At 34.9% G+C, this 22,690-nt stretch overlaps 1 protein-coding gene, 1 long non-coding RNA gene and 1 pseudogene across 10 annotated transcripts; 2 read left to right on the top strand and 1 right to left on the bottom strand.

Annotated features, from left to right (window-relative positions):
* Nucleotides 1–206: 206 nt before the first annotated feature.
* Nucleotides 207–2,125, bottom strand: LOC104706137 (uncharacterized). Of its 4 annotated transcripts, none has more exons than XM_010422276.3 (5): nucleotides 1,788–2,120; nucleotides 1,268–1,385; nucleotides 1,134–1,186; nucleotides 802–996; nucleotides 207–601 (listed from the first exon to the last, which is right to left on the bottom strand). In XM_010422276.3, exons 1-5 carry the CDS (start codon nucleotides 1,794–1,796, stop codon nucleotides 557–559), a joined length of 420 nt encoding a protein of 139 aa, XP_010420578.1. In that variant the 5' UTR covers nucleotides 1,797–2,120; the 3' UTR covers nucleotides 207–556. The 4 variants fall into 4 exon arrangements, with proteins under 4 accessions (XP_010420578.1, XP_010420579.1, XP_010420576.2 ...); XM_010422277.3 differs by having other exon boundaries at nucleotides 1,268–1,379; nucleotides 1,788–1,886; XM_010422274.3 differs by having other exon boundaries at nucleotides 1,134–1,385; nucleotides 1,788–2,125.
* Nucleotides 2,126–14,042: 11,917 nt separating this feature from the next.
* On the top strand, nucleotides 14,043–15,558 carry LOC104706136 (putative OVARIAN TUMOR DOMAIN-containing deubiquitinating enzyme 8; annotated as a pseudogene). The gene is made up of 5 exons (XR_015564735.1): nucleotides 14,043–14,198; nucleotides 14,280–14,334; nucleotides 14,449–14,523; nucleotides 14,680–14,950; nucleotides 15,063–15,558. The product of XR_015564735.1 is annotated as a putative OVARIAN TUMOR DOMAIN-containing deubiquitinating enzyme 8 (transcript).
* A 3,788-nt stretch (nucleotides 15,559–19,346) lies between these two features.
* Nucleotides 19,347–21,644, top strand: LOC104706135 (uncharacterized). 5 transcript variants are annotated; one of them, XR_754414.3, is made up of 6 exons: nucleotides 19,347–19,821; nucleotides 20,388–20,517; nucleotides 20,653–20,706; nucleotides 20,825–20,870; nucleotides 20,987–21,081; nucleotides 21,231–21,644. It is a non-coding gene; the product is annotated as an uncharacterized LOC104706135 (long non-coding RNA). The 5 variants fall into 5 exon arrangements; XR_754413.3 differs by having other exon boundaries at nucleotides 19,370–19,821; nucleotides 21,173–21,644; XR_015563827.1 differs by having other exon boundaries at nucleotides 19,449–19,821; nucleotides 19,978–20,517.
* The last annotated feature ends 1,046 nt before the right edge of the window (nucleotides 21,645–22,690 follow it).

The following is a 22,690-nucleotide window of genomic DNA, read 5'->3' as shown; positions in this document are numbered from 1 at the left end:
GTACATTTATTGTTACTTTTACAATGATTTTATTTCATGAACTTATGTAATTATATACGTTAGACTATGACTACACATCGACTGTAATGTCTTGTTGTGAATTTGGTAAATTTGATGAACTAGTAAGGCATACTAGAATAGAATAAAATTGGGTTAAATCGTTTTTTTTGGGAGTGTAGTTTTCTTTTACTCAATCAATCTATGGGTTTCAATTAAAGATGTAGTTCTCATTAAAACTCTCTTACAAATAACACACACCAAAATTGTTGAGAACGTACGTTACGTGACAAAAGAACGAGAGAAAATCTTATAAAGTAGATAGATATGCAATAAGAGACAAAGGACTACTATGATGTTACTTTGTGCCTCTTTTTTTCTATAGACCATTAGTGTGCTCTCTCTTCTTCTTCTTTTTTTTCTGCCAATCCACGTATATATCATATATGTATATTAAATGAAAATTTTAAACAACAAAAAAACAAACAAAACAAATTACATTATTCATTCAAGATCCTACTTTTTTTTCTTCTCCTTCCCTTGGTTCTTCCTTTTCAATTCATGCGCATGGAACCAAACAAGCTAAAAAGCTAGGCCTTCTCTTCTGCAACACCAAAATTTTATATATAAATAGTTCTTTTTAGAAATAACGTAAAGTAAAGGATAACTGAAAAAGTGATTTAAAATAGGAAATTTCTGATAAGATAACAAATAATCTTTTAGACGACATTTTGTGCCATGATATCTTCTTTTTGTTTAACTAGTATTAAGAAAAAGTTATGTGTGATATGGTGCAGTATATACCCTTGTTGAAGAATTGATAAGTTCAGGAGGAATCTTGTAGAGATCTTCATCAACTGGCTTAGGTGGCTTTGAAATGCGAGCGACGTCGTTTTGAAACTGCTTGACTCCGTTGACGTCAATGTAATACTTGTCTGTCTGTGCACTCACGTCACGCACACGCCTTTGTGGTCCTCTTTTCTCCCTCGTCCCCGCCGTCTACGGCAAGTCATTACCACCAAACAATAACGCGTTCTTTAGACTTTAGATAATTACATTTATCGAGTTAATTAAATATTAGTATAATTATTTATATAATCAAGAAAGATAAAATAAAGATGATTAAGTGAATGAACCTGTCTTGAAGGATGGTGGTGACGTGGACGGTGAGAAGCAAGCTTTAGGGCTTCTGCAGAAGAAGAAGAAGATGAAGATGAAGTGGTAGTGGAAGAAGAAGAAGTTGCGGTGTAATTATGGTGACGAAGCAGACCAGCTTGTCTTGGATTCTCAAAGTATTGTGTTATTGGCATCTCATTTGCTTCATCCCATTCTCCAAACCGCGGAATCTGTCCACTTTTCTTCTTGTAATTATCATATCTCCCCTGTCCCTATTTATGTCATCCAAATTTATTATTAGTACAAAAAAATATGCTTAATCTCTAATCAAGAACCCATATAGAAGACTCAAGAACCCTTGACAACATTCAGATACTCAAAGAATCGATAATCAAGAACAAGAATTAGGGGAATCAAGAACCCACAGGGATTCAAGATTCAAGAAACAGCAAAGGATGTAAGGGTATGATGAGCTAAACACGTGACTTAGTTTGGCACAGTGTATCTATGAATGTGGATTCCAAGTAAGAGAGAGATGGGGAAGACACTTTTAGGCAGGTTTTGACGATCTTGATGAAGATATAAAACGATTTACTAAAAAGAGAGGGGGCTTTTAGAATGTTAGAAACGACGACAGAAAAAACAAGGAGAAAGGATGAAAGAAGATCACTTACATGAGCCATGGCGATTTCTTTTCTCTATCTCCTTCTCTCTATCTCTCAACGCACTAACACACAAAATAAGAAAGACTGATCTCCAGAAAGGTTACTGTCTTTTATAATAGAAGTGGGGTATGTAGGCAAAGAAGAAATTGGCCTTACTCTAAAAGTCTAAACAGTCAACTAGGATATAGATAGACACAATTTTATTTTTATAATATCTTATTATAAATACATATTGTTAGAGTAGAATATCTTCTAAGTTGGTTTGCTTGGGGAGAGAAAAATCAATTGGATAGATCTTGAATTCAGGTTCTTACGTTTCCAAAGTTTATGTGTTATAGTTTTAGTTCAGTTCAATCCACTTTACTAGGTCACCTTTATAAGAAAATCCAATGTACACAATAGGTTTTTACATTTTTTATTTAAAATTGTAAATATAATAAAATTTACATAAATAATTTGAATTTACAGTTAGCTTATTATAACCACCATTTTACTGATTTTTGTGGGATCCAAAATTTAAAAAAAACTTGATTGATAAATAATGTTTGGACAAAAATAATCGATTCGTTTAAACACTACGGAAACAAGAAACAAATGTTGAATAGTTGTTTTTATTGATCAAAGTCTCGAGCTCAAATACAAGAATTCAAGGCATATCGAATCAATCTATAAATCCTAGCCGCGTTCTAGAGTTGAGTCGTGTGTCTTGTGTTTTAGGTCTCTTGATTTGTTGCTCTCTCCTGTCTCTCGTGGAGGTCGCTCTCCTTATATAGAGACTCCTTTGCCCTAATCCCTTAGAATTTGTCTTGGGCTTGCCGACTGTATCTATGATAGGGTCGGTCACGGGACTCTTGGCCCATTAGTAAAGTCGGTCGTTAGACTCTTGGTCTCTTAACAGATCTAGTCGCGTGACTTTCGGTCCATCGACGAAGTTAGTCGCGAGATTCTCGGTCTCGTGATAGAGTCAGTCACGAGATTCTCGGTCTCTTGACAGAGTCAGTCGCGAGAACTCGGTTCATTGAACCAATCAAGAAGATTTTCCTTTTATAAGATAAACTCTTATCTATGCTGATTTTATCCAGCAAAATATGCGTTGACTAAATAAATTATATTTATTTATTTATGATGATAAAATTATGCCCAACAGTTAGCCCCCCACTCTCTATTTTCTTAGTAAGAATTTAGAGAGTAGTTAAAAACAATTGTATTATTTTTCCAGCCAACAAAATCTCAAAGTCATGTACCTTTTGAAATAATCTGTAATGGCTTATGACGTGACCATAGCAGCTTTATCGAATAGTGACTCCGTAGAGATAATGTTGAGTCCTTAACACGTCCTGACTGGGATCGTTTTTGTACTTGACTCTATGTGCCATGACCATTTTGTAGGTTCTGACATTCTTGTCAGTCATAAGACTTGCTCATGGCATTGATCTTGTATATGATAACATTCTCTTACCGTACGATAATCTCCACATGTGAGGATGTACGTGACAAATAATTTCATATTTTGTGCGTGCGACACAACTTAGGTCTCGCTTTCGTGATATGATCTGTCTCGTGACATGATTTATATCTCAGGCTTAAGACATTGTTTATGTCTTTTGATCATGACGTTACATGTGTCTCCTCTTCATTGCATTGTTTACATCTCGTGCCTGAAAAAAGAGTATACGTCGAGCTCTCTTGGTGCGATTTGCCCACTACATTACAATTCTCATCGTACAAACATGAAATGATACTTATTTGTTGACACATCTACTGCTTTGTGCCATGTCACATGATTGTTTTGTGTCCACGATGTTGTTCATGTCACATGCCTCCAACACCATTCATGTCACATGTTCATGACACTGCTCATGTTAAAAGCTAATGGCGTGAGTTTCATGCTCTCAACATCTTGTCATCATGATTACGCTCATGATGCAATTTCTATCGTGTGCTCGGGGAATTAGTCACGTCATGTGCTTCTAACAGCATTTATGTCGTGCGTTCTCAACATCGTTCATGTCTTGCGCTCGTGACAGTCAGGTGTTCCATAACTGTCACGTGCTCGCTTATTTAATAACAATGTTTTGTGCTCGTGACATGATTCGCGTTGTATGCTCAAGACATCGCTTATATCACGCGTTGTTACGTGCTCAAGAAATAGTTCATGTCGCACGCCTCTGCTACCATTTGTGTCACATGTGACTGCCGCTATTCATGTCGCGTGTTCATAACATCGTCCATGTCATGCGCTCATGGCGTGAGTCTTGTGCTCACGACAGTCACATGGTCGCTTATGACACAAATTATTGTCTTGTGCGCGTGACAGCCTAGTGTTTCATAACTAGTCACGTGCTTTCTTTCTTGAACTTCAATGTTTATGACATATTACTTATATCTTTGAGGTCGTGACAATGAGGTGTTTCGTAACTGTCACATGCTCCTCTTTAATAAACAATATTCGTGACATTGTTTATGTTCTGTGCTCTTGGCAGTAGGGTGCTCGACAATTGTCATGACCTTAACTGTCACGTGTTTCTTCTTACATAAACAATGTTATGAACATTTTAATGTTCTTTGCTTGTGACAGTCATGTGTTCCATAACTGTCACGTGCTTTTATGTTCTTCAATAACAATGTTTTTGACGTTGTTTATGGTTAGTGTTCGTGACACATTTAAATCTCGTGCTCGTGACATATTGTTTATACATTGCACTCGCTTTTTGCAGTAACAATGCTCATGGCATTATTTATGTGTTCATGACACAAATTCATGTCTTGTGCCCATTACAGTCACAATATTATTTTCGAAATCACAATGCTCAACACATTCTTTGTGTCTTGTGTTCATGACACATCTCTATTGTCTTGTGCTCGAGACAGCCAGGTGTTTTATAACTGTCGCGTACACAGCTCTTTAATAATAATGTTCATGACATCGTTTGTATCTTCCGTGACAGTCAGGAACATAACTGTTACTTGCTCATTTCCTTAATAACAATGTTCATAACATCGTTTGAGTGCTTGTGCTCATAGCACTGTTCACATGCTCATGGCATTACATACGTCATGTGGTATTGACATTACTTATATGCTCGCAACATTATCTTCGTGTACGTGACAAAGATCCACGTCTCGTGTCTACGACACGCACATGCTACTTTTTCAATGCTCATGACATATTGTCTGTGTTTCGTGCTCGTGGCACAATTAAATCTCGTGCTCGTGACACGTCCAAGTCTCGTGCTCGTAACACGTTCAAGTCTCGTGCTTGTAACACGTTCAAGTCTCGTGCTCGTGACATGTTTAAGACTTGTGCTCGTGACACGTTCAAGTCTCGTGTTCGTGAAACGTTCAAGACTTGTGCTCGTGACACGTTTTATGTCTCGTGCTCGTGACACATTTTATGTGATAGTAACATACTCACAACAAGACTTGCTTTGTAGAATGAAAAACCAATTTTATTGAAAACGTTGTCCATAACATGGGACGTGTAGTGTTAATCCTCGGCAAAATAGGCTACTGACCCACGAACTTCAATGACCTTGTAAGGACCTCCAAGGTGAGACCGAGTTTCCCAGCTCCTTGTTCCCTTGTATTATGAAAAGTACGTCGCAAGACCCAGTCTCCTCTTGGAATGTCCGCGTCCTATCATTTTTGTTGTAACTTCTAGCTGCTTCCTGTTGATAACACCAATTTTTGATTTTCGCTGCTTCTCGTTTCTCGTCTAGTGGATCGAGACTCATCAACTCTTCGTTTTTCTGCAAGTTAGGGTGCTCGGTTCGTGCCGTACTCACGCCTACTTCACATGATTATTGTTTCCATCCCATACAATAGAGAAAACAGTTTTTTGTAAGTCGATGACTTAGTGATGGTGCGGTAAGCCTACAACATGCCTGGAAGCTCTTCTACCCACTTTCCTTTTAGACTTTTCCATACGTTTCTTCAATAGTTTCACAATTGTTTTGTTTGAAGATTCAAAGCAGCTGGCGTAGGTTCGAAGGAAGTCGATAAGCCTCTTTTGTATGTCGGCTGCTAGTTTTGAACTCATGTTCACCCGCTTGTTAGGATCGTCTTCGAGTAATGGCATCTCCTCCAACTGTTCCACCTCTGGTTCTTCCCTATGAAGTACCAGCGGTAGCCTCTGTAATTGCTATAACTGTTGATCCTTACCTTTTAAGGTAGTTTGATAGCATGAACGTGAACTTTCTTGTTCCCCTACTATCTCCTTCACTCCCCATGGGGTGGGAAATTTGATAGTCTGGTGTAGAGTCGATGGAATAGCTCCCATGTTGTGAATCCAAGGGCGTCCCATAATAGCATTATAAGCCGAAGCACAATCTACTACTAAAAATTTAGTGTGTTTGTTAACTCCCTCTGCATACACTGGAAGCGTCACTTCGCCAATACTCTGCTTGACCTCACCACTGAACCCAACTAATGGAATAGATTTCTCAGTCCTCCTTCATCGAGAACCAACTCCTTATATGCTTGCATATAAAGGATGTTAGTTGAGATTCCATTGTCGATTAATATCCTCTTCATCAAACAGTTAGCCACTGTTAGCTGTATGACTAAAGCATCGTGATGCAGGGTTGGTACACTGCTCTCATCAGTCGTAAAAGTTATGGTATATGACGACGTATCGCCTTTTGTAGCGTGTCCTCTGCTTTGAGAGTTCTTGACAGCTTTAGTGTTTCTTTTCGCAGCTGAGTGAGTTATCCCACTTATCTTTGATCCTCCAGAGATAACATTGATGACTCGATCATGTTTTGGAGGCAAAATTGGGGCGTTCGCAATTGCTATTTGCTTGTTGCTCTCACCATCCATGTGATTATGGGTTTTATCTAACAAGTATTCCCTCAAGTGACCTTTTTTAAGCAGCTCATTCACTTCCATCTTCAATGAGATGCAATCTTTTGTTTTGTGGCCGTGATCGTTGTGGAACTCACACCACTTCGAGGTGTCACGCCTATTTTCAAGTGCTTTCATTTTTGGAGGCCATCTCACGGTTCCACCCATCTCTTTCAATACACCGACTAAATGTGTATGAGAGATCGAGAGGTTACTAATATCTGGCCATGTTGTCGATTTAGGCCTCCTGTCGTCAGCCTCGCTCAATGTTCGATGCGTGTTCCTTCTTTCACTCATGGTGTTTTCGTCACGAGGTCTTTGGTAAGGCTTATCATCCCTACTTGTTCTTTGTTTCTCACTACACAGGAATCAGATCGTGGTGAACATCGTTGGCAATAAGACGAGTCTTCCTCCCACTTTATCTGCGCCCACGCACGTGAGAGCACATCTTCCATTGTTCTGCATTGGTAAGTTCCTTGTACAAATCACCGTTAGGAAGCAATCCTCTTTTAAATGCGGAGATGGCAGTTGACGTGTTGCAACTGGGGATCGATACTTTTTCCTTGTTGAAGTGTCCCACATAGGCACGCAACGACTCGTCTCTCTTTTGTCGTACCTCGTAAAGGTCATCCGCTGTCTTCTCCAGGTTCCTGCTACTTGAAAATTGCTCAACGAAGAGATTTGTCAATGATCCAAACAAGTTGATCGAGCCGTTTGGCAGGTTGATAAACCACTGAAGTGTTGCACCTGTTAGGCTTGAGCAAAACCCTTGCACATAGTAGCTTCCTTGCACTCTTTTTAGATGGCCGTTGTGAACATTCGTTGTTTGTATTGTGCTATGTGATCATCCGGGTCGGATGTTCCATCATACATCTTCATTGTTGGTAACGTGAATTTTCTCGGCATCTCAGTGAGTGCAATTTCATCAGAAAAAGGTGTATTGGCATACGAGTGCAAGTTGCTTTTTCGGATCGGTGGAGCCACTTTTGGCAGTCGTTCGATCATGGCTTCTACTACACCCAAACGTTTTGTAAGCATAGCTTCCAAGTAAGCGGCTTCGGCTGACATGGTGTGTGGTTCATGTTCGACTCCTGTAACGTGTGGCGCGTTAACGATTCGTTTTTGATCCGTGTTTTCTTCTCGAACAAGGTTCTCGCGGGTATGCCTTATGCTAGGGTTTTCTCCATTATTCTCCTCCCGTGGAGTCTCTAGTCGTCCGTCTTCAGTCGCGGTCATCGTTCGAGTAGCTGCAGGAGTTGTATTGAGATCTTGCATCCGACTGACGTGCACGCCACGAAATCTTGAGCTTGCTTCAGTAAAAATTCTTCCTGCAGTCACCAGTGAGGCGTTCTCCTCACGTAGCCTAGCGTTATTGGCCTCGATCTGCGTCAGCTTCTGCACCGTCTCGTTCATCCTGGCAGTCAGGGCTTCCAGCTGAGCGGCGATAGTCGCTTCGACATTGGTCGTGTCACTTTCGTTTCCCGTCATCTCACGTAGATTACTCTAGCCCCTCCTTCTAGCGCCAACTGTTTGGGCAAAAATAATCGATTCGTTTAAAGACTACGAAAACAAAAAACATATGTTGAATAGTTGTTTTTATTGATCAAAGTCTCGAGTTCAAATACAAGAATTCAAGGCACAGCGAATCAATCTATAAACCCTAGCCGCGTTCTAGAGTTGAGTCGTGTGTCTTGTCTTTTAGGTCTCTTGATTTGTTGCTCTCCCCTGTCTCTCGTGGAGGTCGCTCTCCTTATATAGAGACTCCTTTGCCCTAATCCCTTAGGATTTGTCTTGGGCTTGCCGACTCTATCTATAATAGGATCGGTCACGGGACTCTTGACCCATTAGTAAAGTCGGTCGTTAGACTCTTGGTCTCTTAACAGATCTAGTCGCGTGACTTTCGGTCCATCGACGAAGTTAGTCGCGAGATTCTCATTCTCGTTCTCGTGATAGAGTCAGTCACGAGATTCTCGGTCTCTTGACAGAGTCAGTCGCGAGAACTCGGTTCATTGAACCAATCAGGAAGATTTTTCTTTTATAAGATAAACTCTTATCTATGCTGATTTTATCGAGCAAAATATGTGTTGACTAAATAAATTATATTTATTTATTTATTATAATAAAATTATGCCCAACAAATAACTTTCACAATACTGCATATAGATTTAAACTCTTTAGAGTTTTCGAACAAAAGTGATCGAAGAGTAGTGTAGCGGAAGATGAGAAAAAGAGGAGAAAGAAACGCGTTATAGTCTGGCTTTTTATTAATTAGGTTTTGTCAGTGAGAGACACATTTACTTTTACGTTACACACCCATTAAAAAAAAATCTACCCTCTTTGTTGACAAAAGTGTCCACTTTATATAAGAAGAAGAACAAAAAAAAAAAAAAACAATTAGCAGCATATCATAATGTTATATGAATACGCATCTAACCCTATGTTTACGTTCTTACTATCGTTATGATTGACTATTATATTGTCGGCCCACCTTTTCACATGGAATTCCTGAATTTTTTTTATTTTTTCTTATGATACATAGATCAGTGATGGTTCTTTATTGGTTATCATCATTTTTAGTTTCCCATTATGTTCAATCAATGAGCCTACATTAATGAATGTAAACAGTTCAGTGTTCTGAACACATTTGAGTGTGACCTTGATATATATATATACACATATTCAACAATAATATCGGAAATATTATAAGCTGTTGGATTGGATATTGTCTAAACTCTAAACTGATTAATTGTATCTTTATATTCACTATTTTTAATTTTAAGAATATACAAATTTAAAATATATTTATTGGTCCAAACTGAAACCAGACGTTGTAGGTTGCAGCAGCCTGGCCTCGTGGAGTGATATCCGGTCAGAATTCAGAAATAAACAAGTCTTGACTTTTCTTTGTCGTTGACCTTATTGCTGCTATATATTTTTCCTCCCAATGGGAAAATTAGAAAATTACTCTCACACACACACACACACCTATTCAAAATCCATTTGTTTACTTTTCTATTAATTTCAATTTCGAAAATTGCTCTACAAGCCATGATAATTTGACCAAAATAATAGCCACTTTTTTCATAATTAAATCATAGTTATTCTTTTACAATGTCTGCCATGATCATTCACAGTTAAAATGGTAATAAAAAATGTTCAGTCCTAATTTTTTCGATCTATGGTGAAGCTTTTCCCATAAACTGTAGCTACTGAATAACAATATTACCCACCATTTGAGTTACTCTTTAGGGAAAAAATAGCTATAGATTTATGTTTAAACTAAAACGCACGCGTTACAGAAAAAAAAAAGAAGGAAACAAGAAGCGTGAGCTAGAGTATTAATTAAATCTTAATTTAACCAACTTTATGAAAGTTGTATCAGTTACCAAATAATATAATTGAATAGGCGTTACATTTGTTGACAAATCAAAACAAAAAGAATATGGCGTTACATTTGAAAAAAGTAGTTTAATTGCTTTATGTGTGTTCCTATATAAAAATGGTAGTTTATGTTGTGGGTCATAAATTATATGGTTGGCGACTTTGGCGTAACTTGACGATGACGGTGACAAAGAAGTTGGGGAGAGTTTTTGGGGAGATTCACAGTCAAAGTTCACATTTTAAAAAGTCCCTTTTTGCTGCCAATCTCCATAGTCCATACCTCAACCAACAAATTTGTCAGTTGTGTGCATCTATTTGTCGGTTCAGTATGTTTTTCTAATATATATCTTATTATATAAAGTTGGATTTTGAAAGTTAGCCATTAACTGAATTTGACGTGTCAAGTTATTAATCTAAGATTTTAACATGTGTAAAAGTTAATATTTAATAGGAAGGATTTAAGATTTTGACAAAAGAATAAAAAAATGTTTAAACAAAATTAATAATGTAAAAAAATAATTATAAAAAATTAAAAAATTAAACAGTTTTTTAAAAATAATTAGAACCTTATCAACCTAATAGTTGGATAAAATAGGCTAATCAAACATGAGCTTACGACAAACATAGATAGATAGATTGGAAAACCATAAACCGTTTTTGATAGATCCATAGGAGCTCAGAGACAGAGACTACATCATGATGTGTCAAAGACACTTCCACGAATACATTGGAAAATTTAACATTAGTTACTATCAAAAAATTTTGTGACGTTGGAAACGGGCTTTTAGTTTTATTTGTTGCTGGAGCATACCACTTTGAGATAACTAAAAGATGTGAACATGTTCTCTTCACACATGAGGAGGGCAGAGCCAATGTTCTCTTCATGGTGGAGGAGGTTAGACGCATGCAAGGTTATCTCCCCAAGGGAGGAAGGCGGAGCCAATGTTCTCTTTATGGTGGAGGAGGTTGGAAAACCATGAACCGTTTTTGATAGATCCATAGGAGCTCGAAGACAGAGGCTACATCATGATGTGTCAAAGACAGTTCCACGAATACATTGAAAATTTTAACATTAGTTACTACCAAAATATTTTGTGACGTTGGAAAATGGCTTTTAGTTTCATTGGTTGTTGGAGCATGCTACTTTGAGATAGCTAAAATACGTGAACATGTTCTCTCCACACATGAAGAGGGCAGAGCCAAGATTGTCTCCATGGTGGAGGAGGTTGGACGCATGCAAGGTTATCTTCTCAAGAGAGGAAGGCGGAGTCAAGGTTCTCTTCACGATGGAGGAGGTTAGACGCAATATTCTCTCCATAAGGGAGGAGGGCGGAACTGAGGTTCTCTCTATGGTTGGTTATACACTATTGTGATGATACATCATTGATTAGTATACTATGTAATATTCTTTTTATTTGAGAAGTTTCTTGAACCAACAATTTTAGTGATTTAATAAACTATGCATAAGTGAAAATAAATAGACATATAATTGTTGGTTTAATGCTTTTATATAGTTATTTTCCTAGATGGTGGTAAAGAATATATTTGTAACATACTTAGGTGTAAGAAAATACACTTTTAATGGTAACATACATAAAAAATTTGTAAATGGATATAAATCAGTGTATTAAAGCAAACAAAAAAATATATTATAAATAACATACAACAAATTTTAATATAGTTTTGTTAAATTTAATTATATTTACAAAATTTTAAAAACCCGCACATCGGACGGGTTTTTATCTATTATACTATAAATATTGAAATGTAATAATATTAAACTTAAGAAACTCTAAATATGGTGCATTGGGAGTTATATGAAAGAGTTATCATAGACGAAAATTTCATATGTTTTTTATCTGGAAATCGAACTAGATATTAGAGCACTAAACGAAGGTTTTATTTTCTTGCATATATTTTTACTGATTGTTGATCGATCACTAGTACGTATTCCCATGTAAGCTAATTTTTTTTTCAAAAACGACTAACGAATATGGTACTGATCAAATTAATCATGGGCCAACATAGGGGGAAAAAACGGGCCATACAACTTGTATGATACAAGAATACAAATCCAAACACTATTTTTGAAAACAATGTTTTTATAGAGGAGATGAAAACCAAGAAATAATTGTGTGTTTCGTGCTGGGCCGGTGTGAATTCCAATAGTCAGAAGCGGGAGATTTAAATATAGATGGGTCAATGCCTCAATGGTATAGTTTGAGTGTGCTTTATCTTACTCTTAACAGAATTGACCACAAGTTTTTCTCTGGTAAGGTTTGAGACCCACAAAAAATCACAAGGCCGACGCTAAAGCCCTATACAGGCTTTGGTCAGATCAATCTAGCTATTTCATACGTCGGTGAGAGATCGACTTCCTCAAAAAACATGAAAAGATTCTTCCGTATGTGAGATTCTCCTTTAATTTTTCTTATTCTAAAAAGCAAATTACTACAAATCGGATCTTTCAGATGAAGAAGAATCCACCACAATCAGATAATACAAATACAACGGCTCCCAGTGTTGGACATAAGACGGAGCAGGCTGACTATTTGAAGCAGGCATTTCATTAGTAACACCTGGAACTTGAGTTTTGTTAATTTATATTATACCATCAGTTGATTTATATTATAATAATATTAGATCGACCAACATCAGTTCATTGCTCTCTATGAGATTCTTGGATCATTTTGGTCTGTCTTGTTCTGCATTTTAATAGGATAGGGTACCACCAATTACAGATCCGGCCTAGGACACATTACTTAATTATTAAACTTGAAAATATACGTACTTTAATATTGGGTTTTGATATTTTAGTAATTTGTTTTCATTTTACAGTATTTGAAGATTCAAAATGGCCAAACTCTACCGGAAGTTGGCACTCTACGGTGGTGAAGGAGGGCGTGAATGGGACGACGATGTGTACGAGAGGGTGTAAGAAAAGTGTACGTAGGTCAAGATATCAATCGTATCACTTACGTCAAATTCGAGTATGTGAAGAGAAGACGGCCAAGTAGTTACAAGTGAATATGGGAAAATAGCTCAACAACCCAAAGAGGTTCTCCCGCGGCATTTATTCCATTATTTCGCATTCTTAATTTTGTACATAAATTTTCGATATGACAAGCTCGGTTAATTAAAAAAACTATTTCGTATATTTTAGTTTCTTGATTTTTTGGTTGGTTAAGAAGTGTTAACTTCTTGACTGAAATGATGATTAATTCATTATACAGTTTGTACTTCAATATCCGGACGAACACATCATAGCGGTGAAGGAAACTACCGCGGAGTGGCTCTATAGCCTCTATGTGCCACGGAGGTGATCACAATTCACAAACCTCGTCAAAGGGTAGAAAGTCTCCATTGGTTGGTCCAAACTTGCTTGGAATTACCACCGGTACAAAGTTTGATATTGAGGATGGGGAAAAGAAGATCGTAGGATTTCATGGACGATCGGGTAATGCTCTCGACGCTCTTGGAGTTTACTTTGTACATGGCTCTCTAACCACGCCATCGTCTCCGCCTGTTTACAAGCCGGATGCACGAGGTGTGGTCCAGGGGGACGTGTTTGGGATAATGGATCTTACGGCGGCGTTAAAACGTGGAGCATTGGTCAAGATAATTCTCGTAAAAATCATACCAAAATAATATAATGAACTATATTTATTTATTTTTTAATTTTTAAAAGACTGCCTGAAACTTTCCTTTTTGTTTTCAACATCTCTTAACTTTCCTTTTTGTTAGGTCTATAAAAGAACCATATAATAGCCTTAAAATTCTATCCCCTAATCTTTTGTGAGAGAGAGGAGAGGTCGATCAAATCCCTGTTGTATAAGCTTGAAGTTTACAAGAGGTTTCTAATCGAGTTATGATTTAGGAGATAAGGGTTACTTATGTTTTGGAGTTATTTAGACATAATGTTATTCCTATTAGGAATTGGTTTTGGTGTTTTATATAAAAGAAGTGCTAAGGTCTGCAGAAGTTGTAAGGAGTTTTAGAGAGAGATTAAGATTGAGAGATTGTGTGAGAAGTTTTGAGTTATCTTCTCTGAGCTAATAAGAGAGTTATTCTTTAAATATTTTTGTGTTCTTAATTTTTCTTGCTAAAACTAGAACCCCAACTCTAAAAGATGGCTAACATCCAGACGAAATCGATGTGTTTGGACGATCTTAATGATCGCGAAATACTTGAGTATAGGTATTTTTCTTGTAAACTTGTTCAAAACTTTTTTGCCAGATATATCTCGACTATTTATGTTTTTTTTTCCTTGCTTTTCAGATTGGAGTGGGAAGATTTCACCGAAATAAAGATGAAAAGTGATGGAAATTGTCAGGTAATGAATGTTGCTTCTAATTCAAATTATACTCAACCAACTTGATATATATTTGTTTGATGGTATTATGATTTATGAATAACCCCTTTCTTGTTTTTGTCAATTCTATTTCAGTTCCGTGCTTTAGCTGATCAACTTTATAAAACCTCCGATTCTCATAAACTTGTTAGACAAGAAATTGTACAACAGGTAAATCAATCTTGAAACTTTTCCTAACTTTGATTTGCAGATTGTCTTTTTTTTCTTTTTTTTCTTTTTTTTCTTTTTTATACGATGATGATGATGATGATGATTGATTGATTGATTGATTGATTGATTGATGACGCTGTTTAATTTCCTCATCAGCTTAAATCTCATGCAAAGATGTACAAAGAATTTGTTAATAACATGAACTTCTCCGACTATGTCAAGAACATGTCCAAGAACTCCGAATGGGGAGATGAAGTCACATTAAAAGCCGCTGCTGATGTGTATGTGGTCAAAATAGTACTCATTACATCAATCAAACAGACTCCATTCATTGAGGTTTTGCCCAAGTCTCAAAAAAAACCCGACAGAGTCATTCATTTAAGCTATCTCTCAGGGATCCATTTCAACTCCATCCACAAAAAAAAAGGTTATCCTTCTCTTCTTTCTCCATAGTATACCTCATCTTTTCCTCTTTAGAGAAATCTTACAAGAGAGAAATACTGTATCATTCTTACTCTTCGTCTTGTTGGCTACTTCAGATTCAGGTTTAGGTTCTGCCTCGATGAAGAAGCTACAGAAGAAGAAGGAGAGGGAGCAGAAGAAAAATGAGGAGGAGCAGAAGAAAAAAGAGGAGGAGGAGAAGGAAAGGAAGGAGAAGGAGAAGGAGGAGAAAAAAAAAGACAAGGAGGAGAAGAAAAAGGACAAGGAGGAGAAGAGAAGGCCAAGGTGAAGAAGGAGAAGATGGACAAGAAGAACAGTAATCACCATTTTCACTATTCTGATGTCATGTCAGTTACTTGACCAAGAAGATGATTCATTTTTCTATAATTAAGAGTATATGCATGCATTTGACAAGTTGATTGCTATATTAATGGGCACGTTATGGAGTCTTGCGAGACATTTTAAAACACAACATGAATGTAGGTAATGCCTTGTTAGTTGTGGTATAGACATTATTATAATCTGTTTTTTTCCTTTTAATCAGGATAGATGTACGTGCCTTATCATAACGTTTTAATAAGATTTTTCCATCTTCCTCTGTTTTACAACATAAATTGTGCTACTTCTGTTCCAATTAGCGAGGGAGTATTGCATGGTTTAATTTTTCATATTCTAAAAAAAGCAAATTACTACAAATCGGATCTTTCAGATGAAGAAGAATCCACCACAATCAGATAATACAAATAACATAGGAAATTAAATAGCAATATCTTTTTATTTGTTTGTTTGACCTTAAAAGGTGGCATAAAAAAACCTTGAAAAGGTTGAAAAACAAAATGTGAAATTGTGAAAACTTGCAACGCTTGAATGATCTTTTGTATCTTGAATTGAAATATACAAAAAAAATATATAGATCTGAGCCTCTCCTTTGACTTAAAAAGGTGGCATAATAATTAATTAAGATAACGAAAGAACACCTTTAAGCTGAGATTTCCTCTTCTTCCCAATCACTCTACCGGTCTTTCTCGACACGACATTTACATATTTCAACCCTCCAGTGTCTTTCCAACCTTTTACTTTGCGGTTCCGTTTCACAAAGTAAAACCACTCGTTAGGTTTAAAGATATCATTCTTTGTGTGATTAAGTTTCCACGGCTTTTCTGTGTAGATGTTGTCCTTGTCTTCTAATGTGAAGATCTTGTTTCGTTGGTCTTGGTCCAAGCCAAGCTTACGCAGAAGGTAATCGCTTATGAGTTCTTTATCTAAAGGATTAAATCCAAAGCCAATTAGCTCATCCTCTTCATCATCAGCGTATCACTCTTCAACCATCGCCATCGTCTTCTTCTTTCTGGAATTCCTCGAACCAACTGTCTGAAAAAATCAAAAACGAGATGGTATAATGAGAGAGAATTAATAAACCTCGTGAGGGGTATATATATGGAGTTGTATAGTACCGTGCCGTCTATTGAATATTAATTTTGGATTAATTTTAGATATATATAAAAACATACAAAAAGGAAAGTTCGTTGCAAAATTTTATTTATTGGATTGTTGTTATATTGAACTAGGAATCTGACTCCTGCAATATCGCAGGGGGAATCATTTTAGAAAAAAAAAATTAAATTTAAAATTTAAAATTATACATTATGAAATCATTTGAATATAATAGAATAATTTGAATACATAAAAATTAAACATAAACTGTTATTATAACAAAAAATATTATGTAAAGTAGACGCAACTTTGCAAAAAACATTGTTTAAATTATTAAAAATATAAGAAACTTTATGAAGAATTATGGTAAAGAGCTACAATTAAAAAAATCATTACGACAAAGTGATCCTAACTGAGAATATTGAACTAATGTTGTAATGAGTAAATGTAACTTTCTATTAAACAATAATAATTAAAAATATATTTAATAATGATTGAAACTGTATCAACGAAAAATTAAAATTAAGATACACAACTTTTAAAAACAAAATAAATTAAATTTTAAATATCAAAATAGTTTTTAAGGAAAATTACACTAATTAGATGCAACTGTAAATTATATATTATTTTTTATTAAATTTCTATAGTGCTATAACGTTGAATATTAGATATTAGTATTCAAATTATTTGGATTCAACATAAAACAGAAAATTTGTTTCAATGAACAATGATTTGTTACTTATTGATGACAAAACAAATATATAGAAAGTTCAAAAGACATGACCATTTAAATAGACACACCTAGTAGAACGAAAACTTGTGATGAAAAAAAAAGAATAATATATAGTGAAAAGACACAACTCTAAAATGAACAAATGTTTGATTTTACAAAAAAAACAAATAAAAACAATTTTTTTTTACAAAAATTACTACGAAAAGTCGCAACTGCTGTTCGCATTTATTCAGATTGTTATTTTTATTTTAATATATTTAAATATTTTTCTAACGAAAAGTTACGATAATTAAACGCAATTGTAAATTCTATATTAAGTTGTATTAAATTTTTCTATTGCTATAATCATTTCTAAAATTTTAGTTAGATTATAGAGTAACGTTGAATATTAGATATTAATATTAAATTATTTAGGTTAAACATAAAATGGAAAATTTGTTTCAACAAACTTGTTAGTTACTGATAAATAGAAAAATATAAAGAGAGTTCAAAAGATATGACTATTTAAATAGATACACCTATTAGAACAAAAAGTTGTGATGAAAAAACATAAATAAAATATAGTGAAAAGACACAACTCTACAATAAACAGATACAACCGTTTAAATTAAAAAAGACAAATAAAAACAAAAATTTTACAAAAAGGTATTACGAAAAATTGCAACTGTTGTGTCTGCAATTGATTATACCTCATAACTCATATAAACTGCTTTTAGATAAAAGACATCTTTATTACCATATTGAAAAGTTAAATCCAAAAACTCACTATATAATCCATCTAACTCTTGGAAAAAAACTCTAGCTATTTTCATTAAATTTTTATATTTAATATTAACTAAAAGTTGTAAATTAGATTCATCATTCCAAAAATCTTTTGTTAAATCAAGAATTAGAGAAATTTCTTTACTTTTAAAAAAATGAATTCTAGAGAATAATTTAGAAAGCTGTAAAAACCGTTGAGATTGAAATTTTATATTATTTTGTGTCATGACAAAAAAATTAAAACAGTTCAAACAAACAGATATATATATATATATATATATATATATATATATATATATTTCAAAAGATACGAATATTCGAATAAACACAACTTTACAATGAACAGTTGCAATTTTACAAAAAACCGTTATAATGAACATTCACAACTTTTCGTAAACACACACAATTTAATTTTTCTACAGATTTTTTTGGAAAATTATCCAAAAGGTACGATTGAAATGACACAACTTTTGGTGGCATTTATTCAGATTGCTATTATATATAGATTTACGCGCTTTCTTTTTGTATGTTTTATCCCAAAAAAAAAACATCCAAACAAATCCACTATTAAGTTTAAAAGTTTTTGTTCAGATGTAATCCAATACAAATAATCCAGTTAAGTTGATAAAAATTTTTGAAGAATAATCTAGTTCCGATGATGAGATTGCCTCTAGCGCGGTTCTGCATACAGAAATTATTAGTATTATTGATAAAAATTTCAAAACGAATTAAATCATTTAAAAAGACTGGCCCATATATATAGAAATACATCTAAGAGGGGTATTCAACTTGTTTATTTTAGGATTTTATAGGATTCTTAAAATAAATTGTTATTCAATTGATGATTTTTAAAAATCTTCTAAAATTCAATGTTATTCAGTTTGGAATCTATTATTTAAAATCATTTAAAATCTCTTGTTATTCAATCAATGATTTTTACAAAACTTACTTCAAATTTATTGTTATTCAAAATATTACAACTTTTTTAAAAATGCTACTTTGAATGATTCTACAAGACTTTTGTTTGTTTTAGTTGAAAAATATGAGTACCAAATCATACCTAATGAGGTAGAATTTCAAAGGATTTCATTAAAAAAAAAAAACAGTTAATACAACAGAACAGAGATAAACTCCTCCATCGATCTGACAACTCTAATCACCGCCGATCACCAGCCTCCTTCTCCACCGGTAAACCTGAAGCTTCTTCTCTTTCTCTCTCAAAACCAACTTCTCCTCTTGCAATTGATAGAATCCGATAAGATGCGATTATGGACAATACACTACAAGAAATGTGAGCATTGATAGCAAAAAAGCATACCGCAGTTTTCGCAAATGCTATCATTGATAAAATTCTAAAAATGAATCTACATAATAGCACTTTTTAAACGCTACACCTCAAAATAGATAAGCGGGAACCAAAAATCACTCTTTCCGCCAACACTTGGTAAAACTTGACTAAAAATCAGTCTTTCTCCCACTTCACTTAGAAAATGTAGGCTCGAAAAAGAAAAAAAATAAATATATATATATATATATATATATATTTCTCTTTCACAATCCAGAACCCTAAAAAATCTAAATCTTATTTTCTCTTCTTCTCTTCTCTTCTTCATCCTCTTCACACCTTCTTCTTCTTTCTCCCTAGGGTTAAGAGTAACGAGAAGCTAAGATTTTGGCTAAGCAGCCATGAGTGAGTTGAGAGAGAACGAACTGAAGTTGCGATAAAGTGTTTGAGCTTGTCGACGATGGTGGTAAAGGCTGGGTGCGATCGACCGTATAAAGAGTGCCAACGAGTGTCGTGGAGGCTAGAGAGGCAGAGTAATCGCTGTGGGGAAAAGGTGGAGGAGGGAAAGGTGCGGTGCGACAGATGAAGATCTCGTGACTCTTCAAGGCATGGCGGAGGCGTCTCTTTCTATTAATCTCGCCGAGTAAGTTTATGAAAGGGGATCTAGGGTTTTTATTTTAATTTTGGTTGATTGGAGTTTTTTTTTTTTTTTTGTTCTTCCTTCTCTCTCTCTCGATGTTGTTCTCGTAATCTCCGAAGGCCAAAGGAGCAGGTCCCGATCTCATTTGTTTGATTTTAGCTGCACCAGATGGGTCGATCCAAGTCTTTAAGATGCCTGCGAAACGAGCAAGCTCAGAACCGCCGGAAATCTAAACTACCCATCGTTTGCCGTGGGAAGAAAAAACGGAGATGAAAATTACAGAGCAAGACTTATTTATTTTTCCTGATTGATATGTTTCTCGATTTTTTTTTTTTTTAAAAACCAGATGTTTCTTTGAATCTGGTTCAACATCCATGAATTTTGTTTGCGTCTGGGTAACCTTTTCCCTATAATTGATTTTTGACAATGTTGCTTTGCATGCTTTGTATCATCTTTCTCGGTTTCAATGTGTTCTTTGTTTGTGTTCTGTGTCGCGCTGGCTTGTGTTATTGGATTTGCTGTTTGCTGTTGTCTTCCATGTATAATTGCAATTATTTATGCTGTTGCAGACCAGGGAAGATTGAAGAGATAGAGCTTCCTACTCCTAAAGTGGATGTGATTATTTCTGAATGAATGGGTTACTTTTTGTTGTTTGTAAACATGTTGGACAGTGTCTTATACGCTCGTAATAAATGGCTTGTAAGTTTTACAGCTCCACTTTGTTACACGAGATTCTTACTTACCAAAACCAATTGTCAACAATTAATTGTTGCAAGTTCATGTCATTGTTGTAATAACCATGAAAACTTATTGGTCCTTTGCTTTTATGGATAGGTTGATGGTGGAGTTGTGCTACCAGACAAAGCCTCCCTGCATCTTACCAGATAGGTTTGTGTTGTTGATTCCAATTGTTGCAGACGCAGATGGCTAACCTTCTATGAATTTGTGTACCCTTGTTTTTGTTTCTCTCGCTTTACTCATTATAAGACTCCATTTGAATTTGCAGGAAGGGTATCAGATTTGTGGAATAAAGGATTTGCAGATCTCTCAAGGTTCCATTGGTTTGCTGATTTTGGTGTTTCTATGGTTTTAAGTTAAAAATTCCAGTTGTCTCTTAAGGTTTCATTGGTTTGCTGATTTTGTTGTTTTCCTTGGTTTGATTTTACAGACCATAAGAGTTTTGTGTGACCTTTGAGAGGTTTGGACATGTGAGAGATGTCTATCTTCCCCTAAGATAAGTGAGCTTCTTTCCAAAGGATAAGTGTAAGCCTTTTTCGTTGCTTATATTTTTATCTTTGATTGTTCCAACTCTGATTCTGAAATTAATTGTCTCCATCTGAATGAACACTTGCAGGACATGACTTTTATGCTGGTGCTTACAAGGCATATTCATTTGGTTTTTAATGTTTCAGATCATACGTTCTTAATTTGTAGCAAGAACAAGAGCAAGTCTTCAACAATGAAGCACTATTTGGATTTTCACATGGATAAAGAACTAGAACAGTTGTATACCATTTGGAGAGCAAAGTGGTTGTGGGATTTTGCGGGAAGAAGAAGTAGAGATCAATTATGGATCAGCTGGTGGACTCTTTAAGCAAGAAGAGGAGCATATAGATGACTACTCACGAGGGCTGTAAGCTTTAGATTTTTTTTTTTTTTTTTTTTTTTTGATGTAGTTAGTTTATTGTCTTTGATAGAATTTGTGATTGTCGATAGGAGAAGTTTGTTTCTCTTTGTGGGTTGTTTTGAGACACTTGTTGCAATGTTAGGATTGAGGAATGATATGTATGGTATTTTGAGTCTTCTATATATAAAGTTCTTATAAATTTAATTTCTTAGCTATATATATATATAAATCAATTTTAAAGCCACAAAAAAAGGAAAATATATTAAAGCAATAATATATAGTTATAGTTGACAAAACGATAGTACAAATATACTGCTACTATTAACTATAATATGTCAAATAAATAACGCTACTAATAATCTTAATATATATAACGATAATGTGACGCTATTATAGAACGACAATTAATAGCATAAGAAAAAACGCTATTGTATGTGTCCATTCTAAGATAGCACCGACAAAGACAACGTTTACGAAATCGTTATCAAAAAGATAAAATAGTGTGTTTCGTATACTAAAAATACGCATATTTCTTGTAGTGATAGTAGATAGCACCAGCAAAGACAATGTTTACGAAATCGTTATCAAAACGATAAAATAGCGTTTTTCGTATGCTAAAAATACGCATATTTCTTGTAGTGATAGTAATCTTCCCTGAAGAATCATCAAGGTGTGTTTAATTGAATGAAAGCAATCTTGTGTGACAAAAAAAAAAAGCTTTGTTTAATCCAAAATCGAAGAAGGAACCTCTCTCTGCCTTATTACTAGTTCAGTATAATTTGTGCCACAAATTTTTTTATAGCTTTGTTTAATCCGAAGATTGAATCTTTTGTTTAATCCAAGATTGAAACTGATAATGATCTCTAGCTGTGAATATAGTAATGTTTAATTTCTTCACAAACGCCATCAATACTACTATATTCACAAGATTTGTTTAGTAGCTTTGTTCAATTTTGTTTAATAACTTTGTTTGATTTTTTTTATATCTCATCTATCTTTCTGCAACTTATTTGTGATCTGACTTTTTTTTGTTTTTCTCCGATCTCATAGGAAACTCAACGTTGGGTTGGGTTAATAGGAACCTGGTAGTGGTAAGTTCATCAATTCATTCGCTGCCCAAATTAACCTGGAACCTCTTTTTGAAGTTACGTCCTTCATCTCCTGCACCTTCACAAACACATATAAGCGATTGTATAGAATTTTTTTTTGGTTATAAAATATTTTAAAATCATCCAAAGTTTAGTA

This window comes from Camelina sativa, chromosome 8 (genome assembly GCF_030686135.1).
Source record: "Camelina sativa cultivar CO46 ecotype springtype chromosome 8, ASM3068613v1".
NCBI lineage: Eukaryota > Viridiplantae > Streptophyta > Magnoliopsida > Brassicales > Brassicaceae > Camelina > Camelina sativa.
Note: the sequence above shows the minus strand (reverse complement) of the source record. Positions and strands in the feature narration are given on the sequence as shown.

Bases quoted from the DNA above. Each gene is read 5' to 3' on its own strand.
- LOC104706137 (XM_010422274.3), bottom strand. The intron at 997-1,133 runs GTTCATTCACTT...GACTTGCCGTAG, and splicing joins ACCACCATCCTTCAAGACAG to ACGGCGGGGACGAGGGAGAA. The intron at 602-801 runs GTATATACTGCA...TTGGTGTTGCAG, and splicing joins TTATCAATTCTTCAACAAGG to AAGAGAAGGCCTAGCTTTTT.